At 35.5% G+C, this 23,845-nt stretch overlaps 2 protein-coding genes across 4 annotated transcripts in view; both read left to right on the top strand.

Annotated features, from left to right (window-relative positions):
* LOC106113623 (uncharacterized) overlaps positions 1 to 6,253 on the top strand; it is a 22,163-nt gene extending 15,910 nt beyond the window's left edge. For all 3 annotated transcript variants that reach the window (XM_013306470.1, XM_013306462.1, XM_013306477.1), the window contains 9 exons: positions 1,870 to 2,032; positions 2,294 to 2,431; positions 3,033 to 3,106; positions 3,463 to 3,602; positions 3,993 to 4,178; positions 4,503 to 4,673; positions 4,809 to 4,917; positions 5,201 to 5,393; positions 5,972 to 6,253. In XM_013306470.1, coding sequence (XP_013161924.1) covers positions 1,870 to 2,032; positions 2,294 to 2,431; positions 3,033 to 3,106; positions 3,463 to 3,602; positions 3,993 to 4,178; positions 4,503 to 4,673; positions 4,809 to 4,917; positions 5,201 to 5,393; positions 5,972 to 6,068 — 1,271 coding nt within the window. In that variant the 3' untranslated portion in view covers positions 6,069 to 6,253. The remainder of the gene's footprint in view (positions 1 to 1,869; positions 2,033 to 2,293; positions 2,432 to 3,032; positions 3,107 to 3,462; positions 3,603 to 3,992; positions 4,179 to 4,502; positions 4,674 to 4,808; positions 4,918 to 5,200; positions 5,394 to 5,971) is intronic.
* Positions 6,254 to 20,291: 14,038 nt separating this feature from the next.
* The window catches only part of LOC106117781 (uncharacterized), a 6,827-nt gene continuing 3,273 nt past the window's right edge, over positions 20,292 to 23,845 (top strand). Inside the window, exons 1-3 of the mRNA XM_013312251.1 lie at positions 20,292 to 20,333; positions 20,730 to 20,946; positions 21,489 to 21,588. Coding sequence (XP_013167705.1) covers positions 20,292 to 20,333; positions 20,730 to 20,946; positions 21,489 to 21,588 — 359 coding nt within the window. The remainder of the gene's footprint in view (positions 20,334 to 20,729; positions 20,947 to 21,488; positions 21,589 to 23,845) is intronic.

The raw sequence follows: 23,845 nt of genomic DNA, 5'->3' as shown, positions 1-23,845 counted from the left end.
CACAGTCACAGTCACAGTCACAGTCACAGTCACAGTCACAGTCACAGTCACAGTCACAGTCACAGTCACAGTCACAGTCACAGTCACAAGTCATAGCCACAGTCACAGTCACAAGTCATAGTCACAGTCACAAGTCATAGTCGTAGTCACAAGTCATAGTCGTAGTCACAAGTCAAAGTCGTAGTCACAAGTCATAGTCGTAGTCACAAGATATAGTCATAGTCACAAGTCATAGTTATAGTCATAGTCACAAGTCATAGTCATAGTCACAAGTCATAGTCATAGTCACAAGTCATAGTCATAGTCACAAGTCATAGTCATAGTCACAAGTCATAGTCACAAGTCACAAGTCACAAGTCACAAGTCACAAGTCACAAGTCACAAGTCACAAGTCACAAGTCACAAGTCATAGTCAAGTCACAAGTCACAAGTCACAAGTCACAAGTCACAAGTCACAAGTCACAAGTCACAAGTCACAAGTCACTAGTCACTAGTCACTAGTCACTAGTCACTAGTCACTAGTCACTAGTCACTAGTCACTAGTCACTAGTCACTAGTCACTAGTCACTATTCACTAGTCACTAGTCACTATTCACTAGTCACTAGTCACTAGTCACTAGTCACTAGTCACTAGTCACTAGTCACTAGTCACTAGTCACTAGTCACTAGTCACTAGTCACTAGTCACTAGTCACTAGTCACTAGTCACTAGTCACAGTCACAAGTCATAGTCACAGTCACAAGTCATAGTCACAGTCACAGTCACAGTCACAGTCACAAGTCATAGTCACAGTCACAAGTCATAGTCACAGTCACAAGTCATAGTCGTAGTCACAAGTCAAAGTCGTAGTCACAAGTCATAGTCATAGTCACAAGATATAGTCATAGTCACAAGTCATAGTTATAGTCATAGTCACAAGTCATAGTCATAGTCACAAGTCATAGTCATAGTCACAAGTCATAGTCATAGTCATAGTCACAAGTCATAGTCATAGTCACAAGTCATAGTCATAGTCACAAGTCACAAGTCACAGTCACAAGTCACAAGTCAAAGTCATAGTCACAAGTCATAGTCATAGTCACAAGTCATAGTCATAGTCATAGTCACAAGTCATAGTCACAAGTCATAGTCATAGTCACAAGTCATAGTCATAGTCACAAGTCATAGTCACAGTCACAAGTCATAGTCACAGTCACAAGTCATTGTCACAGTCACAAGTCATAGTCACAGTCACAAGTCATAGTCATAGTCACAAGTCATAGTCACAAGTCATAGTCATAGTCATAGTCACAAGTCATAGTCATAGTCATAGTCACAAGTCATAGTCACAGTCACAAGTCACAAGTCATAGTCACAAGTCATAGTCATAGTCACAAGTCATAGTCATAGTCATAGTCACAAGTCATAGTCACAAGTCATAGTCATAGTCACAAGTCATAGTCATAGTCACAAGTCATAGTCATAGTCACAAGTCATAGTCACAAGTCATAGTCACAAGTCATAGTCATAGTCATAGTCACAAGTCATAGTCATAGTCATAGTCACAAGTCATAGTCATAGTCACAAGTCATAGTCATAGTCACAAGTCATAGTCATAGTCACAAGTCATAGTCATAGGTCATATTCATGTCAGAGTCACAGTCGCAGTGACACAGTTGTAGCCATAGTCATAGCGTGTTGCTGGAATGCTTTTCCTTTTCACTTTAGTCCTAATACTGGAGCTACACTGCAAGTGCAAACGCATTAAGATTTCATCGTGCATGATTGAACTTAAACAAAACAGTATATTTATGTGAAGTTTCATCAATAAAAACTTACAGTTTGAAAGACAGAGCTACAGCCATTAAAGGAATAAATGGTATTGTACAGAATGGGAAGACATGATGGTGTCATGCGCTGCATTTCTTTGCGCGGAGTTTGCAGACCAGCGAATCGTCCTTGCCAGTACGAGGGAGTCTCTCGTACAGACGCTTGCGTCTTTTGCCACTCAGCCATCTACTATGAGGGCGATTGAAAAGGTCCCAGTCAAACAGTGAGTGAACATGTGCAAACAAATTCGCTTCCCACTTAGAAATAGTTAACTGGATTTTTCTGCCACGTTTTTGCATCTTGATATTTTTTTTTCAACTTAAGAACGTCGGATATATGAACATTTGTGAATCGAAAAATTGGTACATGGATTCGAACCCAGGACCTGCAGATTGCAAGTCAAGTGCTTTAACCTTTGAGCCACAGACGCTATGAATTAAATCGATAGTTAATTTATTTTAAACAACCTCGAGTTACGTCACAGACAGATGTGCATGGTGGAAGAGTTGGTACGCCCGTACCAGAACCGAGCGTGGGCTCAATCCAATTGGGTTCTGGTCCGCTTCTGGCACGGGTCCGGATTCGGCTTTCGACACCGACAATGGCCACATTTGGCTGCCAAGTATGATAACTAAAGATTATATAAAATGATAATTTACAGATACAATTTTCTAATTTTTTAAATGAAATTCAATGTTACGACTCGATTTTAAATACTTAAACTCAAGTTCATAGGACTTTTGCAATTAGGTAAAGTTCAATGGTAGTGAGGAATTCTTTTTAATAATAAATAATTTTATTAAAATTATTGTCATTATGTCAATGGTATTTATTGTCTATTATTAATGAGAATCATTTCGCGCGAATGACGTGCTTTCGTTACAAAGTCAAGCGTCAGAATGATTAGTGAGGGGACATAAACGTCGACATTTTAGTTATGCTAGTGTTGCCCCAGTACACCGGCACATTTTCGAACTTTCTTCCTAAAACTATGGATTCATTTTGAGCAGTATTACTTATTAATTCGTAGTACAAAGAAGTTTGTTATTAATAAATCCTTGTTGCAGCGGTTGTTTTGTTTACTATTTATCGTTCCTATTAAATTAGGCTATATAAAATGGTGTTTAATGATTGACTGGACTGGACTGACTAGTGGTTTAAAAAACACGGCCCTAAGCTTTGCAAATTAATTAAAATATTGACGTAACAAATTATGTAAACAGATTCGGTGATCGAGAACCAACTGTTAACAACATGGGTGCAAAAGTTGATGCTGGTTTAATGAGCCAATGTTTTGGTGGGTTACTTATAAATCTTATTAATATTATAAATGCAAACGTTTAGATAGATGGATGGTTGTTTGTTTGAAGGTATCTCCGGGCTCAAAGGATCTTTATATAATTCGACACAGATTTGGAACATAGTCTGGAAGAAAACATAAGCTTCTTATTAAGTTTACTTTCATTTCGCACGACCTGAGTCGCGGGCGACAGCTTTTTGCATATGAAATACGAAACATGAGACATATCTTACTTCTTACTAATATTATATCTAAAGAACGGCTTTATCAATCTGGCTGAAATTTGACAAAGATGTAGAACACAGTCTGGAAGGACACATAGGCTACTAATAAGTAAATTAATGAATTTCTAGGTCCGTGCCCATCGGAGGTGATTCAAGGGCGCATCAGAGATTATCTCGCAGCAAATCCTAAAGAAGCGGCTTCCTTTCTCAATTCCTTACTCAGTCAATTGAATTGGGCTTTTTCTGAATTTATTACTATGATGCAAGAGGTATTAATTATTACATTTTTAAATTGTATTTTTATAAAGTGCTAGAAGAAATGGTTGAAGAGTACCCTGCTTCAAGTCTTCTCTAAGATCATGTACAGAAGTTATCATATATCTCAGCGGCTCAGGACGTCATGAGACGCTGCGCAGAACACAACTAGGTCTTGTAATAAGCATGGGAAAGGGAAGTGGGTTTGACGGAGGAGGAGACGCAATTGAAGGGGAAATATTCTCTTTCTTTGCATCCCCTCGTGAGTCAATTAAAGTTAGAAAAACGCGTATGCAATTGTGAATGTCTATGAGCAGCGGTCACTTTGCCATTAAGGCGAATCCAGGTTGCCATTCGCTTGCCACTTAATAAAAAAAGCATGCAGGCACTGTTATTCGTTCCAGATGGACAGGATATACATAGACGCGCACCTGGAGCCGCGTCAGATCAAGCTGTGCGCGACTTGTTTCGACCTGTACCACGGACTGGCGCGCGCGCTCGAGATGACGCTGCACCTCGCGCCCGCTCTGCTCACCAAGCCCGACGCCAGTGACAACCAGAACGAACTGCTGTTGGGGAGAACTTGCCAGGTTAAAGATACATACGTTACTGCTAGAGTTTAGGTTACGAGAGCCAAAAGCATGCAACTTGTGTCGTGGCTATGTTTTCTTTCTAATTATTTAGATTTCTTTTACGTAACGATGAAAAACCTGGTACCTGTATATACAATATGAGCTCATATTGTCTCTTACTTACTATATTGCCATTATTAAATAAAAAAATATTAAATTTAAATTCCCAGTGTTTACATAATTTTAGGGTTTGAAACGAAAAAAATAGGCTAAGACTCTGAATGTAGGCATTATGGCAATTTAGAGTGATCCATAATTCTATCCTAAAGACTTCGTGACTAGATCTTGATGGCGGTGATATCCCGCGTGTGTGTGCGAGGCGGGGGCGGCGCTGGTTTTGCCCGACTGGTAGGGCGCGGTTTGCCCGACACTGATCGCGTGCACTACTACGTCGCTCTGGCGCCTGTAGCTGGCTGCCTTATTCGGATACTGGAACCGGAGTTACCTGCTGATGTGAGTATTATATTATTCAAACTTTATGGAAGCTCGTGGTTAGCGGTACATGCGAGCTGCTGTAAATTTTGAATAATAATGTAGTCAGTGGTAGGTGGCTACATAACCTCAAATCTGAGACATTTCTTTTTTCAGCATTTAATAAAGGTGTCGAAAGCGATTGTTAGCGAGCCTTTGTTCAGAGTTGATGGTCTAGAGTTCATGCTTGGTAGATCAGAAGAAAATCAATTCTCGTTTTACAACTGTGAGTCATATTTATATTAAGAATTTAAATTTTCTTTTTACCTTTTTAAATTGGCCGATTTTTGTCAAAGCAATATCAAATTATATGCACAGATTAAGAACTTTGCTATTTAAATCAGTTGCCACCAACTAGTAGGTTTTTATAACAACATAACTGACGCCCGGGACCCAGAGGAGTGGGCAGATACCACGAAATCCATTCACAAAACTATAACAATATTTTCAGTTAAAGAACACAGTAAAAGAAAAATTAAATAAATTAGATTTTACATTAACCCTTTTAGACCCAGATGATGTAACGACCGAGGAGTTGACCGCACTAGAAGGTGTAATAGGTCGTCTCCGTGTGGCTCGTGATGCAGTCATCAAGGTGAGCTCGCCAGGCTCCAGCGGCACGCAGTCGGAGCTACTTTGTACGATCTGCTATGCCAGACCTGCTGACACAGCTTTTGTACCATGTGGACATCATTCTTGTAGGTAAGTTATTGAAGACACACTTGAGAAGTTTACTTTTTTTATGAATATTTCATAAATTTTTAAGGACTTTGCTTAATAAATCTACGTTTATGGGCACCCTAATAAAGGACGGAACAAAGCTTCAAGGTTAAAAATGTCATGCCAAAACTAACTCTGCATTAGTAATGATTTAAAAGTATTATTTGATAGCCATGAAACATGTAATGAAATATTGCTGTCTCTATTTTGTCAAAAATAATGAAAGGGATGACAATATTTAGTAACACAAACGTCACGGCAGTGATGTTCTACGCTGATTATTTTGAACGTTGTGGTAAAAAGGAAATTAATTCTAAAGTAGATCCTATATGTAATATAGTTTAAATATCAAAAAAGTATTTATTCACGCGTCAATAGCCTAATGGTTAAGGGTACGGATTTCCGATCACGAGGTCAGGGGTTCGAATCCCGCAATTCGACTATTGTCGTAAACCACATAGAGCTTAGTTGGAATGGTAAAAGAAATATTAGTAAATTTACAAACGGACAAAACTGCTAATATTTTTCACAAAAAAAAACAAAAAAAAATTATATTACAGGCCATGCATAATGCAACATCTACTAAATAGCAAGCAATGTTTTTTCTGCAAAGCGGACATTGAGTCCGTAAGAGAAATAGAAGCAACGAATAATTGACAAGCAAATAATAATCTTTTTGGAAAAAGTTAAATCATGTTTTGTTGTTTGTACTTTTTTTATGGAAGACTTATTTTTATTGGGTACATTTAAAATTATATTTTTTAAATGTTTTACGACAAATTTGTATTAAAAAGTACTTTATGTGTAAAGTCAGAACGAAATGTTTCTTCTTGGTAATACGAGTTAGATATTAAATTTTGATAATTAACTTTTGTTTTTATAACAAATTTTTACAATATTTGTTTTTTTATTTTATATTAAACTTAATTTCATTTTTATAGAGTTATTTTTTACATCTAAATAGTTAATTAATATGAACTGCTTCGATTACAAATTAACAAATTAAGTATTTTGAACTTTAACAAGTTTTTGCCCGCGATGTCGCCAGAATCAAAAAAGATTACTAACTAGCCTACGCGTTCTTTCAGACTATGTTTTACATCTGTGTCAAATATCACAGATTTCTTTAAAGTCATCTCGGATTTATGTAATAACAAACATCCATCTAAACTAATAGCATTTATTATATTGGTAAGAAGTAATATAAAAGTTTAGTCTTTAAAAAATATAAAAAAAAACTTGTCTCAGTGAAGTGTTAGGTGGCAAGAGAAGGTCGACACTACAATTTCACGCGCTATAAAATTTATGAACGGACGCTATTTCAAAAGAAAGATGGGCTCACTTTTTCGTCACATGAAAATTATTTATACAAATTTTTATACGTGAAAATCTAACCAGAGACAACGAGATAGTTAACATAATATGTAGAATAAGCTGGCTATTTTCTACATCTATGCCAAATTTTAAGGAGATCCACGCAGCCATTCTGGTGATACTTCCATCCATCTATCCAAATATTGGCTTTATAATATTACTGACAGTTGCCCGGGACTTCGAGTAATTAAAAAAAACAATTAGTAGCCTATATGTTCTTCCAGACTACATTCTATATGTATACCAAATTTCATCGAGATCCGTTCAGCCGTGCTGGAGATACCTTCAAACAAACATCCATCCATTCAAATATCATCTGAGTTTTAGCTGTTTAACTCCTTTCACGATTCAATTAAAAAGATTTACATATGTTTTTGACTATTATAGTATCTAAAAGTGACTGAAAGATTTTAAGAAAATTTGGACGCTAGAACAATTCATTTTCTTATTGTTTTTTGTTATTAAAAACTTTTTTATTATTTTTTCTTTCGTAAGTCAAAACTAGTCAATATATTTCCCTTTAGGGCGTTCCTTGCCAAGTAATGCGACAAATAGTGAGTAAACAACATTATAAATGGTCTGCAATAAAATACAGAAATTTACGATTAAACTCGCGTCGCCATAGTAAACTTGTTTACGAGATCGGTTTACATTGATTTAACTATACTTTAGTGTTAATAACTTTTTCGTTTGTTTTGTTACATTTACAATGATTTCTTGGTAATAAATTTTTTTCTCTGATAACGCTTTATTGGATGCTAACGTTTGCGCATAGGCACACTAGCTGTCGCCCGCGACTCCATCTGCGTGTAATTAAAATGTGTTGCGCCCCTATGTGTACTTCCAAATTATTTGTTACATCTGTGCCAAATTTCGTCAGGACCGTTGAGTAGTTCCGGAGATACTTTCAAACAAACATCCATCCATCTAAACAATCGCATTTATAATATTAGTAAGAGTAAGATTTTGTAGGTCTGAGAATCTACTACTATCTATTATAAGTTTTTTTTTACCCGTGCGCAATAACATGTGATGTACTTGTAATGAGTTTACTGTATTTTTAACCATCGTAGAGAAAATTTTTAATAATATTGTTAAAAATAATTTCCTTACTATAATTTCGATATTTTTTATTATAACCAGCGCACAGCGACGGTTTCTTTCGTTTAACGTCTCTTCATTTTCGTATTAAAATTTGTGGTTTGATATTTAATTTTATGCCAATTCAAATTAAAAAATAGTTTACATTAAACTTTTTATTACAAATTTATATAAGTGACCTGTTATGCGGTCGTTAGATCAGAGTAACCACATAAAAGTAAGATTTAATATTCTTGTACTTTTAAAGGCGGTATCCATAAACGTGATTAATATTAACCAAGTCTATAGCTTTTGATTACTTCAACACAGAAATTATAGCTGATTTGTGCTGAACTATATTTATAAAAAACTAGCTGTCGCCCACGACACCGTCTGCGCGATATTAAATATAACTTTATAAGTAGCTATGTGTTCTTCAGACTATGCTCTACCTCTATGCCAAATTTCAACAAAATCCGTTTAGCCGTTCTGGAGATATCATCCAACAAACATCCATCCATCTAACCAAACATTCGCATTTATAATATTATTAACATATTAAGATTAAACTAATATAGTAATTAGTATGTTATAATAAGTATTTACTTTATTTTTTTTCTGATTTGAAAAAGAAAGATGTTATTAATTCGTTTGTATCGTCATTTTATATGTTTGACGTCAGTCCATGTCGAGCTGATGTAGCTTACTCTAAAGTGAAGTCTTAATCAACAACACCGGCCTATTGCGAAATATTTTAATTTTGCACACATATTTCAATTTCTTCGCAGATAAAATCACGATGGTAACCTTTTTAAGAATTGGTAGATATGTTAGCATGTAGTTTACAATCTATATTCGTTGGAATCATATCGAAATGAGGCAATAGCAATAAAACTCGGTCGCTCCAGCGCGCCGTGTAATTGTCGCCGTAAATTTATATCCGTTAAAATTTGTCGCATAAATCGTAATCGCCGTAAATGTGTGAGCAGAGATGAATTTTGCAATATTTCCCAGCTTTGGTTATAACCAAATTGAAAAATTATTTGCACCCGACATTCCAAAATGTATACGAGTCGAGACTGTTCAAAAAAGTTGGAGTTTTGTGTCACGTTTACATTATACCATTCCAGCGATTGAAATCTATGCTTGATTACAACTGGATTAATGTAAACCCACCATGAATCTCAATAACTTGAATTCTAATTTGTGTGTGTTTACTTAATTCCTTTTGTAATCTAGCACTTAACTTGATCGCTAGACTGGATTAATGTAAACTGGGGTATGAGCCACAATTGTAAGGATATTCGTACACAAAAGTTTTACATGGTGTTTAAAATTAAGATCTGGCGTATCGATTATCACATGGCCTATTCAGATTTACAAATGTCTCGCTAAATATAGTCGAATAGGTAGCATTAGTAAACAAATAAATGTTTTTAATCTTCCAAATCGTATCGCACTTCATTCATTGCGAAATGACGCCATAGACTAAATATTGACGTCGAATGAATGCCAATCTGTTTCGTTTATAAAAAAATCGATTCCTCTCTCGTTCCAGATTGATGTAAACGGAGATCAAAGAGGTTTTATTTTTAGTGTCCCATCTGTTAAAAGGATGTAAATAAGTTTTAAGAATTATGACTGTACACTTCTAATAACTGTATCGAGTAAGTTTTCGTGTATTTATAAAGGCAAGGCATAGTTTAACTAGTTTTTAAGTACGATACGATTTTAGAGATTTTTTGGCAAGAATTCTTAAGTAGAAATTTGTAAATACCCTAGTTGCGACTAAGCGTTGCAATTTCCTTGAAATCTTCAGCAAAAATCTAGTGATTTCTATCCCCAAAACCTACTGTTTTGGGAGCCAAGGTATTTGACCTCCATTTTATGCCTATATATTGCCGTAAAACTAAACCAGAGCCGAAGAGAATTCAGTTTGATGTTCCCTCCTCTGTCAAATGCCTTCATTATTAAGTTTTAAGAAAAGGGTGAGAAGGGAAAGGGGACTAAAATTTGGCCTCCGTCACTCATCAGACGAAACGCTTAATTGTTTCCACTTGACGCGTGTCTTCAGTGTGCCCGTGGTATTGTATTACGAGGCCGATTCTAACTAATATTGTTGCTAGCGTCTACCCCTGTTAAACTAGCTGTCGCCCGCGTATACCTACGTGCAGAATTAAAAACCAACCCAATTAGCCTATGTGTTCTTCCAAGTTAAGTTCTCTATGCCAAATTTCAGCGAAATCCATGCAGCCGTTCTGGAGATACCTTCAAACATCCATCCATCCATATGCATTTATAATATTAGTAAGATTATAATGTTTTTCGTTTCGGTTCCGTATCGCTTTCGCGTCTGTGTCAGAAGCGAGATATGTTTGTTTAAATAAATCACTAATCAAACGCATATATGTTACATTCATTTACCAAAATAGCTTTTGATTTTGAGGAGTTTATTTGTTTAAACGTTTAAATGGCGTTGTTGGTTGTTTATCTCTGGTACATATCTGTATGATGGCTGAGTTTGATCCTTTTGTTACGTTTCCTGTTATCAAGTTGTGTATTTGTACAGTGCAAACGTAACACGACCTATTGATGTCAGAAGAATGGAATTTACTGACCGTGGATTTCTGAAAGCAAATTCGCCGTTTGATTATATCTCTTTTGTCAAAGATAATGATAGGAATAATTAAAAATACCTAGATTTGGCTCACGAGGTTACCGCCATGTGGCGTATGATATCGACTACCATTATTCCGATAGTCGTATCGGTGAATGGAGTGATAGCGAAGAGTTTCGACCAAAATCTCAAGAAGCTCTCGCTAAACAGTTGGATTAAGGGCCCGATACAAAAGGCAGTTATCCTAGAAACCGCACGCATCGTGAGAAGGTTCCTGTCTCTGCAGCCCTGACTACGCACGAATGAAGTCGCGGGCGACAGCTACTCAAAATAAAATGTCATCTGATGCTGTCATGAACGTTTACTCCATTAAGATGGCGGATTACGCGCCATTAAAGCATTCCTTTCACAGCAATGTTAATATTCTCATACAGTCGAGGAGAATTCTTTTCATGTCTGAAGCTTATTAAAATTCACAGCTCTTCATTTTTTTTCTTCACTAAGATATTTTAGTGAAAAGATTTCTCTTATTCAAAACTGACCTGAATCGTGTAGAATGGCAGTGGACATTGTCACCGTAGTACGACATTCATTTTACACTCTTTTGACTTTATGAAAACTCTTCAAGTAAAATAATACTTGATATTTTAGTATTCTTTTTTTTTCTATTTTATAACAATTTTTTGAGATTGATTTTGAGATTTTTCTAATTTATAACGTTATTTGACGCCATTTGCATAAAATAATTGTCAAATATTTTGCATAAAATTAAGGCATGAAAATTTTTAATACTACCTACTAACACCATTGAAAGACCCCATAGAACCAAGCACAGCTTTCCATTACCCGACTATAAAGAAAACGCCACGATAACATCCACTGAAGTATAGACGCGACCACTTTTTAATTTAGCCGTATAATACCGCCCAGAAGAGCTCCGCCCTCCAATGTCAACCCCTGGTTTCCATTCATTCGTGCTCCAGCCGTTGGGGTTAGTGCACGTGTCATAAATCGACAATCGCGCGTTTTCGTATCGGAAATTATAAACAAATTCAATATTAGTGATATTAACTGTCCCCAGCAACAGTGAAGCAAAGTATTAAGGTAAGTGATTATTATAACTCGACAATTTTAAAGATATCACGTGGCCTGTCAAATTGGTACGTCAGTTATGTTTGGTGACTTTATTGTTGAAGCATTTCATACTGTAAAGTGTAGTTTTCTCTCGTTTTACCTAAAATCTATTTATAATGTTAACCAATATAGAAATGTAACAATATTTTAATGCAATATTGTTTATAATTATAAACATAAACTAACGTGATATTTATAAAATACAAAACGTATTTTGTATACAAATTTATGAATTCAGTAAAAGTTTGTTTTATAATGTATTAGTGGGTACGTGTTTGGTTTAGATTTTAGTAGAATTTTATATAAACTACCGCATTTTTATTTTATTAAATACTTTTTTGGATTTTATAAAAAGTTTATATGAACTTCAAAGTTTCATACAATTTTATTTAAAATTTTGGACGACTTTCAATTTGATGCGGGACAAAATACTATGCTATTTTCCACTTTCTATCGTTGTATTTTATCTATGATTTCTTAGCAATTATTCCATGGGTAATCGTTATTACTATTGGTGTTAGCTGCCGAAACATCATGCAAAACGGTATCATCCCGTTCGTTAATAAAGTAATGAAAATTATTATATATTTTCTATCTTTGTTTCGGAAAAGAAAATTCCCATTTACATCATCATCAGCTCACTATACGTCCCCACCGAGGGGTTCGGAGACTACCCTAAGTTAGGGTAGGGTATATTTTGCCACCAGGCGGGCCCACGGAAGCAAGCGAAAGCGTTCCCGTGGCGCCCGCCATAATGCGTCAGAGGGCAGTCAGGTTTTAGTGGGTATTCTGGTCACCTTCTGTGCCCGGCGAGTCCCACACTCCCTACGCCATTGCACCGCCCGGCATAGGCGTGCGTAAATGCATTCCCTGACTATAAAAAAAAAATTAAAAAAAAAGGGTATATTTTGCCATAGTCGACGACGCTGGCCAAGTGCGGGTTGACTTCACACATATCTTTTGAATTTCTTATATAATGACTATTACTTGAATTCTTACACAATTATACTCTGGTATATAATTTTTGCATCTTTTAAATACTTGAAATATGTTATTTATTATAGTTTCTAATGTTAAATGTAAATATTATTTTCTTGTCCGTCAGCCGAGGGGCGTATCAAAGGCGATACGAAGTAGGTCAGGCCATTCCACATGTCATGACACCTTGATACCACAAGAAGTGAGACAAGACAGTCATGTTATAAACATACTCCTTGTCAAGTATCTTATTATCAATGACATAGGATTAAAACTAAGTGGAAACCCACAACTCAATACTTAGACAATATTAGCTGTTGTCCGCGACTCCGTCCGCGCGGTATTAAAAATAGATGTTGGCCGATTCTTAGACCTACTCAATATGGTCACAAAATTTCATGAGAATCGGTCAAGCCGTTTCGGAGGAATATGGGATCGAAAATTGTGACATGAGAATTTTATATATAAGATTAGTAAGAATCATTTGGAACAATATCAAATTGATTAGTAATGGGACATAATCGTTGATAATTTAATAAAGCTAGTGTTGCGCCGATACTCCGGCACACGGATTTTCTTTCTAACAATACTAATATAATCTCGGTTTCTCCATTGTGCATGCATATGGTGTTTATATTTCCCATTATATTCCATTCCCATATATGATAAACTAAACGGCTAACTCATTGAATATATCCGATGTCGGCACCGACTAGTTGTGAATCACCGAAGGGCCGACACCGCGAAAGAATACCAGTCCCGCTCACCTTGAATAAGAGCCCCAGATGGGCTCGAATTAATCGGTGCCGACATCGGATAAGTTGCGTGACTGTGAGGCGTTTATTTTTTAATCTTATGAAAGTTTAAATAATTAAATTAGTAATGGTCTTCAATAGTAGAAAACATCTTGTAAATTCCTTTTATTTCCAGCCATGACCGAAAATGACGAAATATAATTATCTAATTTTAAATATTCAGTATTTTTTTAGGTCGCCCTGAGCACTCTTGAAATATTTAATTCAGACCGGCCGAGTTTATTCTCTGTTGATAACATATCTACTTTTATGCTAGGTACGCGCAAGTTCATAGAAGATTCGAAACAGACGTAAAACTTGAACCAGAACTTAAAGTATTAAAACTTTCACGAATTGAAATCTCACAATCAATAATTTCATTTATCAATAATTAAATAGTGAAAGCGTCGGTGGATCAGGGGTTTAGCACTTGACTTGCAATCTGCAGGTCCTGTGTTCGAATCCCGCCATGTACCAATGTGTTTTTCGGTTTCCGATTTGCATATGTACATTTATTCGACGTTTATACGGTGAAGGAAAACATCGTGATGCAATCTGCACATATCTAAGAAGAAATTAAAAGATATGTGTGATGTCAACCAACCCGCACTCAGCCAGCGTGGTTGACTATGGCTTAATCACCCTTGAGTTAAAGTAGGCTCGGAGCCCCTCGGTGGGTACGTATAGTGAGCTGATGATGAATAATTAAATAATGTATGTTATAATTTTTTATCTTTCTTATATCTCTAACAAGACTTAGGTATGGTTAGGAAGAAAATCCGACACTGTGCCGGTGTATTGGTGCAACACTAGCCTTACTAAAATGTCAACGTTTATGTCCCCTCACTAATCATTCTGACACTTGACTTGGTAAGGAAATGAATAAAAAAACATAGTTCACAGACTAACTACGCTACCATTCAGAGGATTACAGGTGATAAAGTTAAATCAAACATTGGACGACTATCACATAATATGGCAATCACGAAATAACGACTAATTTGTAATGTGTGGCATAACGCTGTCCTCACAGGCAGTCTATTTGCTTAGCTTTAATATTAACGATAAAGTGCCAAATCTGTTTGGCGCATTGGTCATTAGCTGGCTGATACAACAGCAAAGTTAAGCTTTCACCTTGTTGGCCTGTAGGCGAAAATTTGGCAAATATTACAGCAATTTTCATGACTATTCAAGGTTAGTTTTAGCTGACGACCCACACAATTTAGCGTGCAGCATACATCGCTAACATTTCACAGTAAATATGAAGCAAATAAAATACCGATTTTAAAAATGAATTTACAATTTATAGACTACAAGCTGTCTCCCGCGACTAAATAAATTAGTAGGCTATGTGTTCTTACAGACAATATTCTACATGAATGCTAAATTTCCGCCGTCTTAATTTAGGCGTTCTGGAGATCTAACAAACATCCATTCATCCATCCTATCCACCTAAACATTCGCATTTATAATATTAGTAAGATTGTCACCTGCAACTTGTGTCCGCCGATTTAAAAAAAAAACTTAGAAGCCTATGCGCTTATCTATTATTAAATAGTCTGTGCCTATATCTCTATGCCAAATGTCATCCAGATCTGTTTAGCCGTTTTGAAGTTATCTTAGTTATCCTAACAATCAATCCAATGTTTATGTCAATTAATTTCTCTAACTTCGGTAGTATAAAATACAAATAGAAATTTAGGGAAAGAGGTGTTTATAATTGAAATATTCTAAAACAAAATGGTTTAGAAGCCTTGTAATAAATCTTTGTATGTCTACTAACACTCTCTATAAATAAGTAGTCTGTACGCTATAATCATATAACTTGATTAGTCTATGCTTTAGTTTGCATTCTTTACCAGATTTACCTTATTTAATATTATTTATAACAATATGAGTAATTAGTACTATAATTAACAGCTGGTTATATAGACGTCATCAGCTCACTGTATGTCTCCACTGAGGGGTTCGGATCTTACCATAAGGTAGGGGTGACCAGGCTATAGTCAACTCCACTGGCCCAGTGCGGGTTGACTTTACACATATCTTTGAATTTCTTCGTAGATATGTGCAGGTTGCATTCAAATTTCTTTCACCGTAAGAACTTGTAATTAAGTACAAAAGGCTTGGTATACGATCAAAAATAATATTTGATAATTGTAATCGAACCTAAATTATTTTAATTACTTTTTTTTCTGTTTCCTTTCTGTTTTATTGGCAGCTAGATGTCGCCCGCGACTCAATCCGCACAGAATTATATAAACTTAATAAGTAGCCTACGTGTTCTTCCAGACTATGTTCTACAACTATGCCAAATTACATCGAGATAAGTTCAGCCGTCCCGGATATACCTTCAAACAAACATCCATCCATCCATCCAGAAATTCCCGTTTATAAGTAAGAAGTAGCCAAGTCTAAGGGCAGTAGAATGAAAGTGAAGACTTGATACCAAATGGTACCAATAAGTGGATTAAAGTTTGGTTACTGTTCCGTTTTCTTGATACATAAGTCCAACCTTAAAGCTTTTAATGGTTTATTTAAAAAAAAAACATTTACACAAATATAACCGACTAATTTAAAACGTTTGTTTAACAGTTGATATGAATATTTAATATTGTTATACGTAACATGTTACGTTAGTAATGAATAAATAAAATATTGAAGGTATCGATTATAGATTACTCGAGTTGTAAAGTTCATGAACAGAGGTCGTACACGTATCTGTGTTTTACAACTAACGTAATTCAATACGTAACATTCACTTTGAATTACGTCATTAAAATTATACTATATTTTAGGTTATATTTTGAAAAATATTACTAAACGTAATAGTACCAGGATGGTCGTCATTTATCAAAAACATCTCTGGAAATAATAACAATATTACTTTTTACTAGTATTATAAATGCGAATGTTTAGATGGATGTTTGTTTGAAGGTATCGTCAAAACGGCTGCATAGATCTCGCTGATTTATGATGAACATTGTCTGGAAGAACACGTAAGCTACTAATTAAGTAATTTTAAATACAGCGCGGACGGAGTCGCGGTCGATAGCTAGTGAGGTGTTAGATCCTTAGTTAAATAATTTTATGGGGAGAAGTTTTATAAATTTATGTTATGAATAATTAAATAATAATTAATGCATACAAAAATGTTTGATTTGGTTACAACATTTAAGTTTTTTTACGTCATAAACTCTTACTAGCGTCCACATCTTACCAAAGCTTCGTCACAATCCGTCCGTTAGAAGCGAATGGCCAAGATACAAACGTTTTTTTATACATAAGATTTAGATAGTGTAGTAATGACAACCTCCCTCATCCCATCTAATCAATTCGCGTTAAACAAAGAGAAAGCTTTAGACCTTTGTAAAAGTTTTCATAAAAGGTCTCATTTGCATCGCAAACTTTCTAACTTTAGCAAATACAGCCTCTCTCGGGACTTTGAAGCCCTCTGTCTAAAGCTTTTGAAAGCTTAACAGATGTAGAGATAATAAGAAAAATAAAATCTCGTAATAAAATATTCAAAAACAAAAGAACTTCGTAAAATATTTTTATGCTGTTTTATCTTGTTTAAATCAAATATAAGTATCTTAAAAATAAAGCAATAAAATTAATATTTAACTTAAGTATTTTTAGAAGATTCAAATTATTTGTTATATATATATATATATATATAACAACATATATATATATATATGTTTGTTTGAAGGTATCGTCAAAACGGCTGCATGGATCTCGCTGATTTATGATGAACATTGTCTGGAAGAACACGTAAGCTACTAATTAAATAATTTTAAATACAGCGCGGACGGAGTCGCGGTATATATATATATATATATATTATACAAAATATATTCTTTTGTACAAAATTTAAAACTATTATTTCATCAAAGTATCTAAAAGTGTTACGACCTATTGTATTTATTCTGGCGAACGTTAAACGTTCCCGCCTTTTCTAGGTCAGTGATACAAGTCCATAATTATTATAAAACAAGAAGAAAAGTAAAAACGTTTTTGATACAAAAGAAATTATATTTGTGATATTTTTGTTGAAGATAAAAGGTTAACAAGAAAGTATTCTTGTAAAAGTGTTTATATTTTACGATTTTGTTCTTGATCGTAAGTTCTAATGACATTCTAGAAAGTGCTTTTGATGGCTTTAATTATAAGCGTCCATTGGACCGCGTCGGACGCACCGCAAGCATGGCCTGGAACGGATATTAGTATGTTTTGTATAATTTTACGTAACGCTGCATCCATCATCCGCGCCGCGCGCATCGCATCGAGACAAAGCAAATTCGTTTGTTCCCTTTTTTATATCATAAGGTGGCAAACGAGCGGCGGTCACCTGAAATCGCTGAAATAGCGAAGTGACCGTTGCCCATAGACATACGCAATTGCATACGTGTTGCAAGAAAATATTTCCATGCATCCTCTCATCCGGAAAGTCCACTTCCACTTCCCACCCTTTCCTTATAAGAAAAAGGTTGGGATGGGAAAGAGGACTAAATTCGGCCTCCGGGACGTACATTCATCAGACTGTATGCGGAATTGCTTCCACTTGACGCCTGTCTTCTGTGTGGTCGTGGTATTTCACCGGGCGAGCCGGGCCAATTTGTGCGAAGATGTTAAAGCGGGCTCTTCCACTTTTTATGACAAGTCTAACTTTAAATATTAATATGAAGGGATATAAGTCTAGGAATATGTGGATGAATTGCGTGAAAGCTGACAAATTTACAGACAGTTATATAATGGTGCTTGAAATTACGCTGTCTTTTGAACTTGAAAAAAAGGGGCTTGACAGACAGACGGACGAACAACAAAGTGATTCTATAAGGGTTCCGTTTTTTTCCTATGAGGTACGGAACCCTGAAAATATACAACTGTTAAAGTTCATAGACAACGAACCTTGAATACAATCGATATTTATTTTTGGTCGCACCGTAAATAGATTGATTAAATTGGTAATAGACATAAGTGTTATCTTTGCGTTTGATATATTTTCTAGCCATATAACATAACAAATGTATGTTTTATGTCGTTATCAACTTATATGTCCCTACCGTAGGATTCAAACCAACACTAATAGAATTGACTACGGTGACTAGGCCATAGTCAACCACGCTTGTCCGCACTGGATTGGTTGGCTGCACATCTTAGATATGAATTTCACTGTATAAAACATACTAGTGGTCGCCCGCGACTCCGTTCGGGCGAAATTAGTTAAAACATAATTAGGAGCTTATGTGTTCTTCCAGACAATGTTCTATATCTATACCAGATTCATCGAGATCCGTGGAGCTGTTCTGGAGATACGTTCAAACAAATATCCATTCGTCTAAACATTCGCATGCATAATGTTAGTACGATTAACAAGATCGCAAAGACCGCAAATCGTGAACTTTTCCGCTGGTTCTGTCTGTAATAAGCTTCCTCTGTAGGAATAGTCCTTGTGTCCTCTCTATAAAAATGTATTTGAAACTCTTTGGTCACTAATTGTAAAATGTTCTTATCCATAAACAACATGAAATTGATAAAACAACAGCACAACTCACGCTTTTAACCCAAAGAGGAAGGCAGAGATGACTGGCTTCTATTTACACCAATAACCAGAATCTGTCAAATTTATTCAATTTAAAATTATCAATGCCAATGTTTTAGTCAAGGATGACAATCGTGTCGTAGAGAGGAAACTTCGATATTCGATAACTTTGTTCATTAAAATGTAACTGACGTCGAAACATCGCCCTCTGTAAACTTTATTGAAGTAAAATAAAATTCATTATCTGTGGCTGGCCCACATAAAAAAAATGTCATAAAGTTCACGTATCAATAGTGATTTTACGATAAAGGTTAGTTATTAAAACAAAATAAAGCTTTAGGTGCGTATACAACCTTTTTGATTGATTGTTTTTTTACAATATAAAAATTACTGGTTGAAAATAAAACTCAAACGTACATGGATCGATGAGACAAAATATCAACCACTGAAAAATAATTAATAGAACTAAACATATGCTATAATTTATTTCTTTTTTATCCGACTTCATTCATTTCTAATTATAAAACATTGAATTGAAGTGGTGTGGTGTAAATAAAGTCGTTGAAAATTTTAAAAGAATTATTTTAAATATGCATAAAAGATGACAAAGTTAACAGAATGGTTTTATTAGATGTTATTACGATTGCCAACTTTCCGCGTGCTCGGCAAATTCAAATTCACTTGGGTATTCGTTGAGCGAAGATCTGCTCCTGCAAAAAATATTACGTGTAAACTTGTGTAGAAATTCACAAGAAACGTAAAACTTCAAATAGAATGAGAGTTTTAATATTTTTATATCATGTTTTTTTTTTATTAAACTCGACGTCAAAAATAAAAAGAAATAGAAATACAATTTGTAATTCTAACGTTAAGCTAAGCTGAATCTTGTACATTAGTAACGTTTTCACTCTGCTAGTAAGAAAGGTAATAAGCTAAAAATGTTTTATTCACTAACTCTAGCTTTACTCTCGAAAAAAAAAGGATTAAAAAAAATGTTCTACTCAAATTTGACGTTAAGTAAATATAAAAAAAAAATTAACGTTATATTTAAAATAGCTGTCAACTACGTCTCCGTCCGCGCGAAATTAAAAAGAAAACTTAATAAGTTATGTGTTATTCCAGACTATGTTCTACATCTGTGCCGAATTTCATCAAAATCCATTGAGCCGTTCCAGACATACCTTCTTACAAACATTCATCTAATTCGCAATTATAATAATACTAAAATATTTACCCAGTTTTTGTAATAACCCGGCGTATTGTAATATATCCGGACTTATAAAAGATCCGAGTGGCCGCGTGCATCCGGAAATCCGGATATCCGGCTTTGTACGGTCGATACTGCGACTGACCGTACAATGCAATGTATGAATTACACGGCTACTTTATACAAAGCCTCTGTACCGTGAAAGATATGTTACCGTGGAATTGTAGACATCGGCAGTCATCTAGACTTACTAATATTATAAATTCGAAAATTTGATACATTTTTCTTAGAAGGTATCTTCAGAATGTCTCAACGGATCTTAATGAAATTTGGCATACATATAGAACATAATCTTGAAGAACACATAGGCTATGTCCGCGCCAAACTTGACACCTGGCCGAGCGGCGCGGGGGCGACGTCACTCAACTTCAAGCACTCACTCTTTCATTCAATTCATTCTCGCAATTCTCGCACTCAAGCGCACACATGTCGCACTAATGTACTTCTTCCAATTAAACGCGAATCTAAGATATTTCCAACAGTTTTTTATTTTCTTGTTCTGTACTGAACAAAGTGGCGACCGTGACAGGACCTGCAAAAGCCAGAAACAACAATTTCGAAGTTGCAACCATTTTGCCGAGCGAAGGACAAACAAAGGTCATCGACACGTGCATCCGTCCAGCCTTCTACACCTTCTTGGAGGACTACAAAGGGCTGTGACTACATCGGAGCCCGTGCAACTAGACTTCCTCACGCCGGTCTACGTTTCAAGCAACATCCCGAAGGAGCCTCACGCCTACGTGGAAGTCAGCCAGCATCGCCTATTGGAACTGCTTTCTTTTTGTTGCTTCCTGCCTTTCTCAAGTGAGCCCGTTCCTTATCTACTTTCCTAATTGCCTTTTGCTTTGATTTGCAAACAAATATTTTGGCTTTTCAGCGTTTAAATGATTAAACAATTTCGCTAATTACGCTTATATCTAGCTATAGTGAGTGCCTAATTACTGAACAAATTTAAATTATCTAATTGCTATTATATTCATCTATCATCAAAGTTGAAAGTCATCCCACGTGCGCATTTCTTTGTGATTCATTCATTCATTCTATAACCGCTAAAATCACGCTTGCATTGCGTGGCATCGTATTTGCCTTTATTTATATTGCTCTTCGCTGCTTATTAGCTTATTTCATTTAATTTAGCTTGAAAACAAATTAGTTTTGCCCATTTTTGCATATATTCAAACAAACCCATCTTTGATCAAATATATAAACGCGCTTTTACCGCTAAGGAGCATCATATTTCTAAGTTAATTCTAAAATTGTTTCAATCGTTTTATAATATCAATTCCAGCCATTATCGGCGCATCGGACAAGCAACAGTCGACTCGCGTGACGTCACCCTTTGTCTACGTGTATGCAGCTACCTGTGCTCTTCACTCCAGTGACAAATCGTGCGTCTGCGGATAGTCGCGCGAGGCTGCGGCTGACTACGAAGCGAGGAGCGTATCGTATGCAATTTTAACCTACATTCAACTTAATACATTTATTAGTTTTTTTATTTATTTCATCGCAATGTCTACAGAAACCGAATCTAGAGAACTTAAGGTTCTCAATATTAAACGTAGCAATATAAAAGGACGTTTAACTAAATTTAAGAATTTTATCGATAATTTAAAAACTTCAGAATCTTTTTCAGACGTAGAATTAACTGAGCTTGCGATGAAATTATCTAGAATTGAAGCTTTGTTTATCGAGTTCGAAGAGTTGCAAAACCAAATAGAATTTTTAAACATTTCAAATCAAGAAATAGAATTGACTACTCGCGATATTTTTGAGCAAGACTTTGATCACTACATTTCTCTTGCTCAAAATATGATTAAAACGTATTCAACTTCCAAGTCCACTAATTGTGATATTCATTCAAATTCTTCAAACCATTCTAATAATTCCTGCCGACATAATGATAATTATGAAACGCTTGGGTTTAAATTGCCTATAATAAAAATACCCAGTTTCGATGGAACATATTTCAAGTGGTTGGAATTTAAAGAAACATTTAGTTCTTTAGTTCATGAAAATTCTAAAATTAAAAATATTCATAAATTTCATTATCTTAATTCTTACTTGGAAGGTGAAGCCGCCCGTGTCATTAGTAATTTAGAAGTTTCAGATCAAAATTATTCACAAGCCTGGCAACTCTTATGTGAACGCTTTGATAACAAAAGACAATTGATCAACAATCATTTAAAATCACTTTTTAATTTTGAATACGTCCGCGAGACTGACAAGTCACTCCGTTTCATCACTGATCACATTACTAAAAACTTGCGCGCCCTCAGTACACTGGGCCTGCCTACTGACAAGTGGGACGTTTTAATAATTTATATAGTTACAGAAAAGTTAGACAGCGCCACATCCTTTAAATGGGAGGAACATAGAAATAGTTTGTCCGATATTCCTACACTTAGTGACTTCTTCACATTCCTAAGAAAACGTGCTGATATTTTAGAGATTGTCCATCGCAATAAACAAGAAAAACAAAATAAAATTAAATATACAAATTCTACTGCACCTTACAATAAGATGCAAACTAAGTCTTTTGTAGTTACTTCTAAGTACACTGTTTCTAATTCTAATAAAACCTTCGAGTGTGCACATTGTAAGGGTAACCATCGCCTATACGAATGTTATTCATTTAAGGCCAAGTCACCAGAAGATAGGAACTCAATAGTAGCATCATTGAAATTATGTAAAAATTGTTTAAGGTCAGGTCATGTTGCTGACAACTGCAAGCTTCCAGGTTCTTGTCGATCTTGTAAAAAACGTCATAATTCACTTTTACATATTATTAAAGAATGTGAAAATTCTAGTAATAGCGTTCCGCCTGATCAATCGGTAGTAATGTCCGTCTTGTCTTCTACTGAAGTGTTGTTGTGTACAGCCAAGGTTTTAGTATCTAATCCCATAACTAACAAATCTATTACAGTGCGAGCTTTACTTGACTGCGGGAGTCAGTCTTCCTTTATTACCGAGTCGGTCCAACAAAAATTAAACTTGACTCCTCAGCCTTCAAACGTTAATATACTTGGTATTGGTAATGCTCAAGTTAACCTAAATACGAAAAGATGCATTTTGCGATTACAATCCAATAATAGTTCTTTCAACGTAACAATGAGTTGTTTAGTTTTACCTCTAATATCCAGCAATTTGCCAAAGATATCTTTTGATTACAAAGACATAAATTTACCTAAACTTGAATTAGCGGATCCTAGTTTTAACGAACCATCCTCTATTGATATGCTCATTGGCGCTGACTTATTCTGGGACCTGATAGGCTCAGAGCAGCGCCGTCTAGGGGACCAAACCAAAACCCCTAACCTACGTAGCTCTAAACTTGGTTGGCTCGTTGCTGGCCCCCTACCTAATTTACCTAAAAATTCTACACCAAATAATTTATCAATATGTAACTTCTGTCTAAAGGATGACAATTTTCCTAATAATTTATCTATAGATCAACATGAAAACTATAATTTTGAAAAGGCCTTGTCAAGATTTTGGGAATTAGAAAGTTTTCCCCACTATAAGCCCTTGACTCAAGAGGAAAAACTATGCGAACAGCATTTCCTTTCCACTACTACGCGTTTAAGTGACGGTCGATTTTGCGTCAGTTTACCACTCCGTGATGACCGAGACTGTTTAGGTGATTCT

Source organism: Papilio xuthus, unplaced genomic scaffold (genome assembly GCF_000836235.2).
Source record: "Papilio xuthus unplaced genomic scaffold, Pxut_1.1 DF829758.1, whole genome shotgun sequence".
Classification (NCBI taxonomy): Eukaryota; Metazoa; Arthropoda; class Insecta; order Lepidoptera; family Papilionidae; genus Papilio; species Papilio xuthus.
The sequence above is the reverse complement of the archived record's forward strand: the minus strand, read 5'-3'. Positions and strand labels throughout refer to the sequence as shown.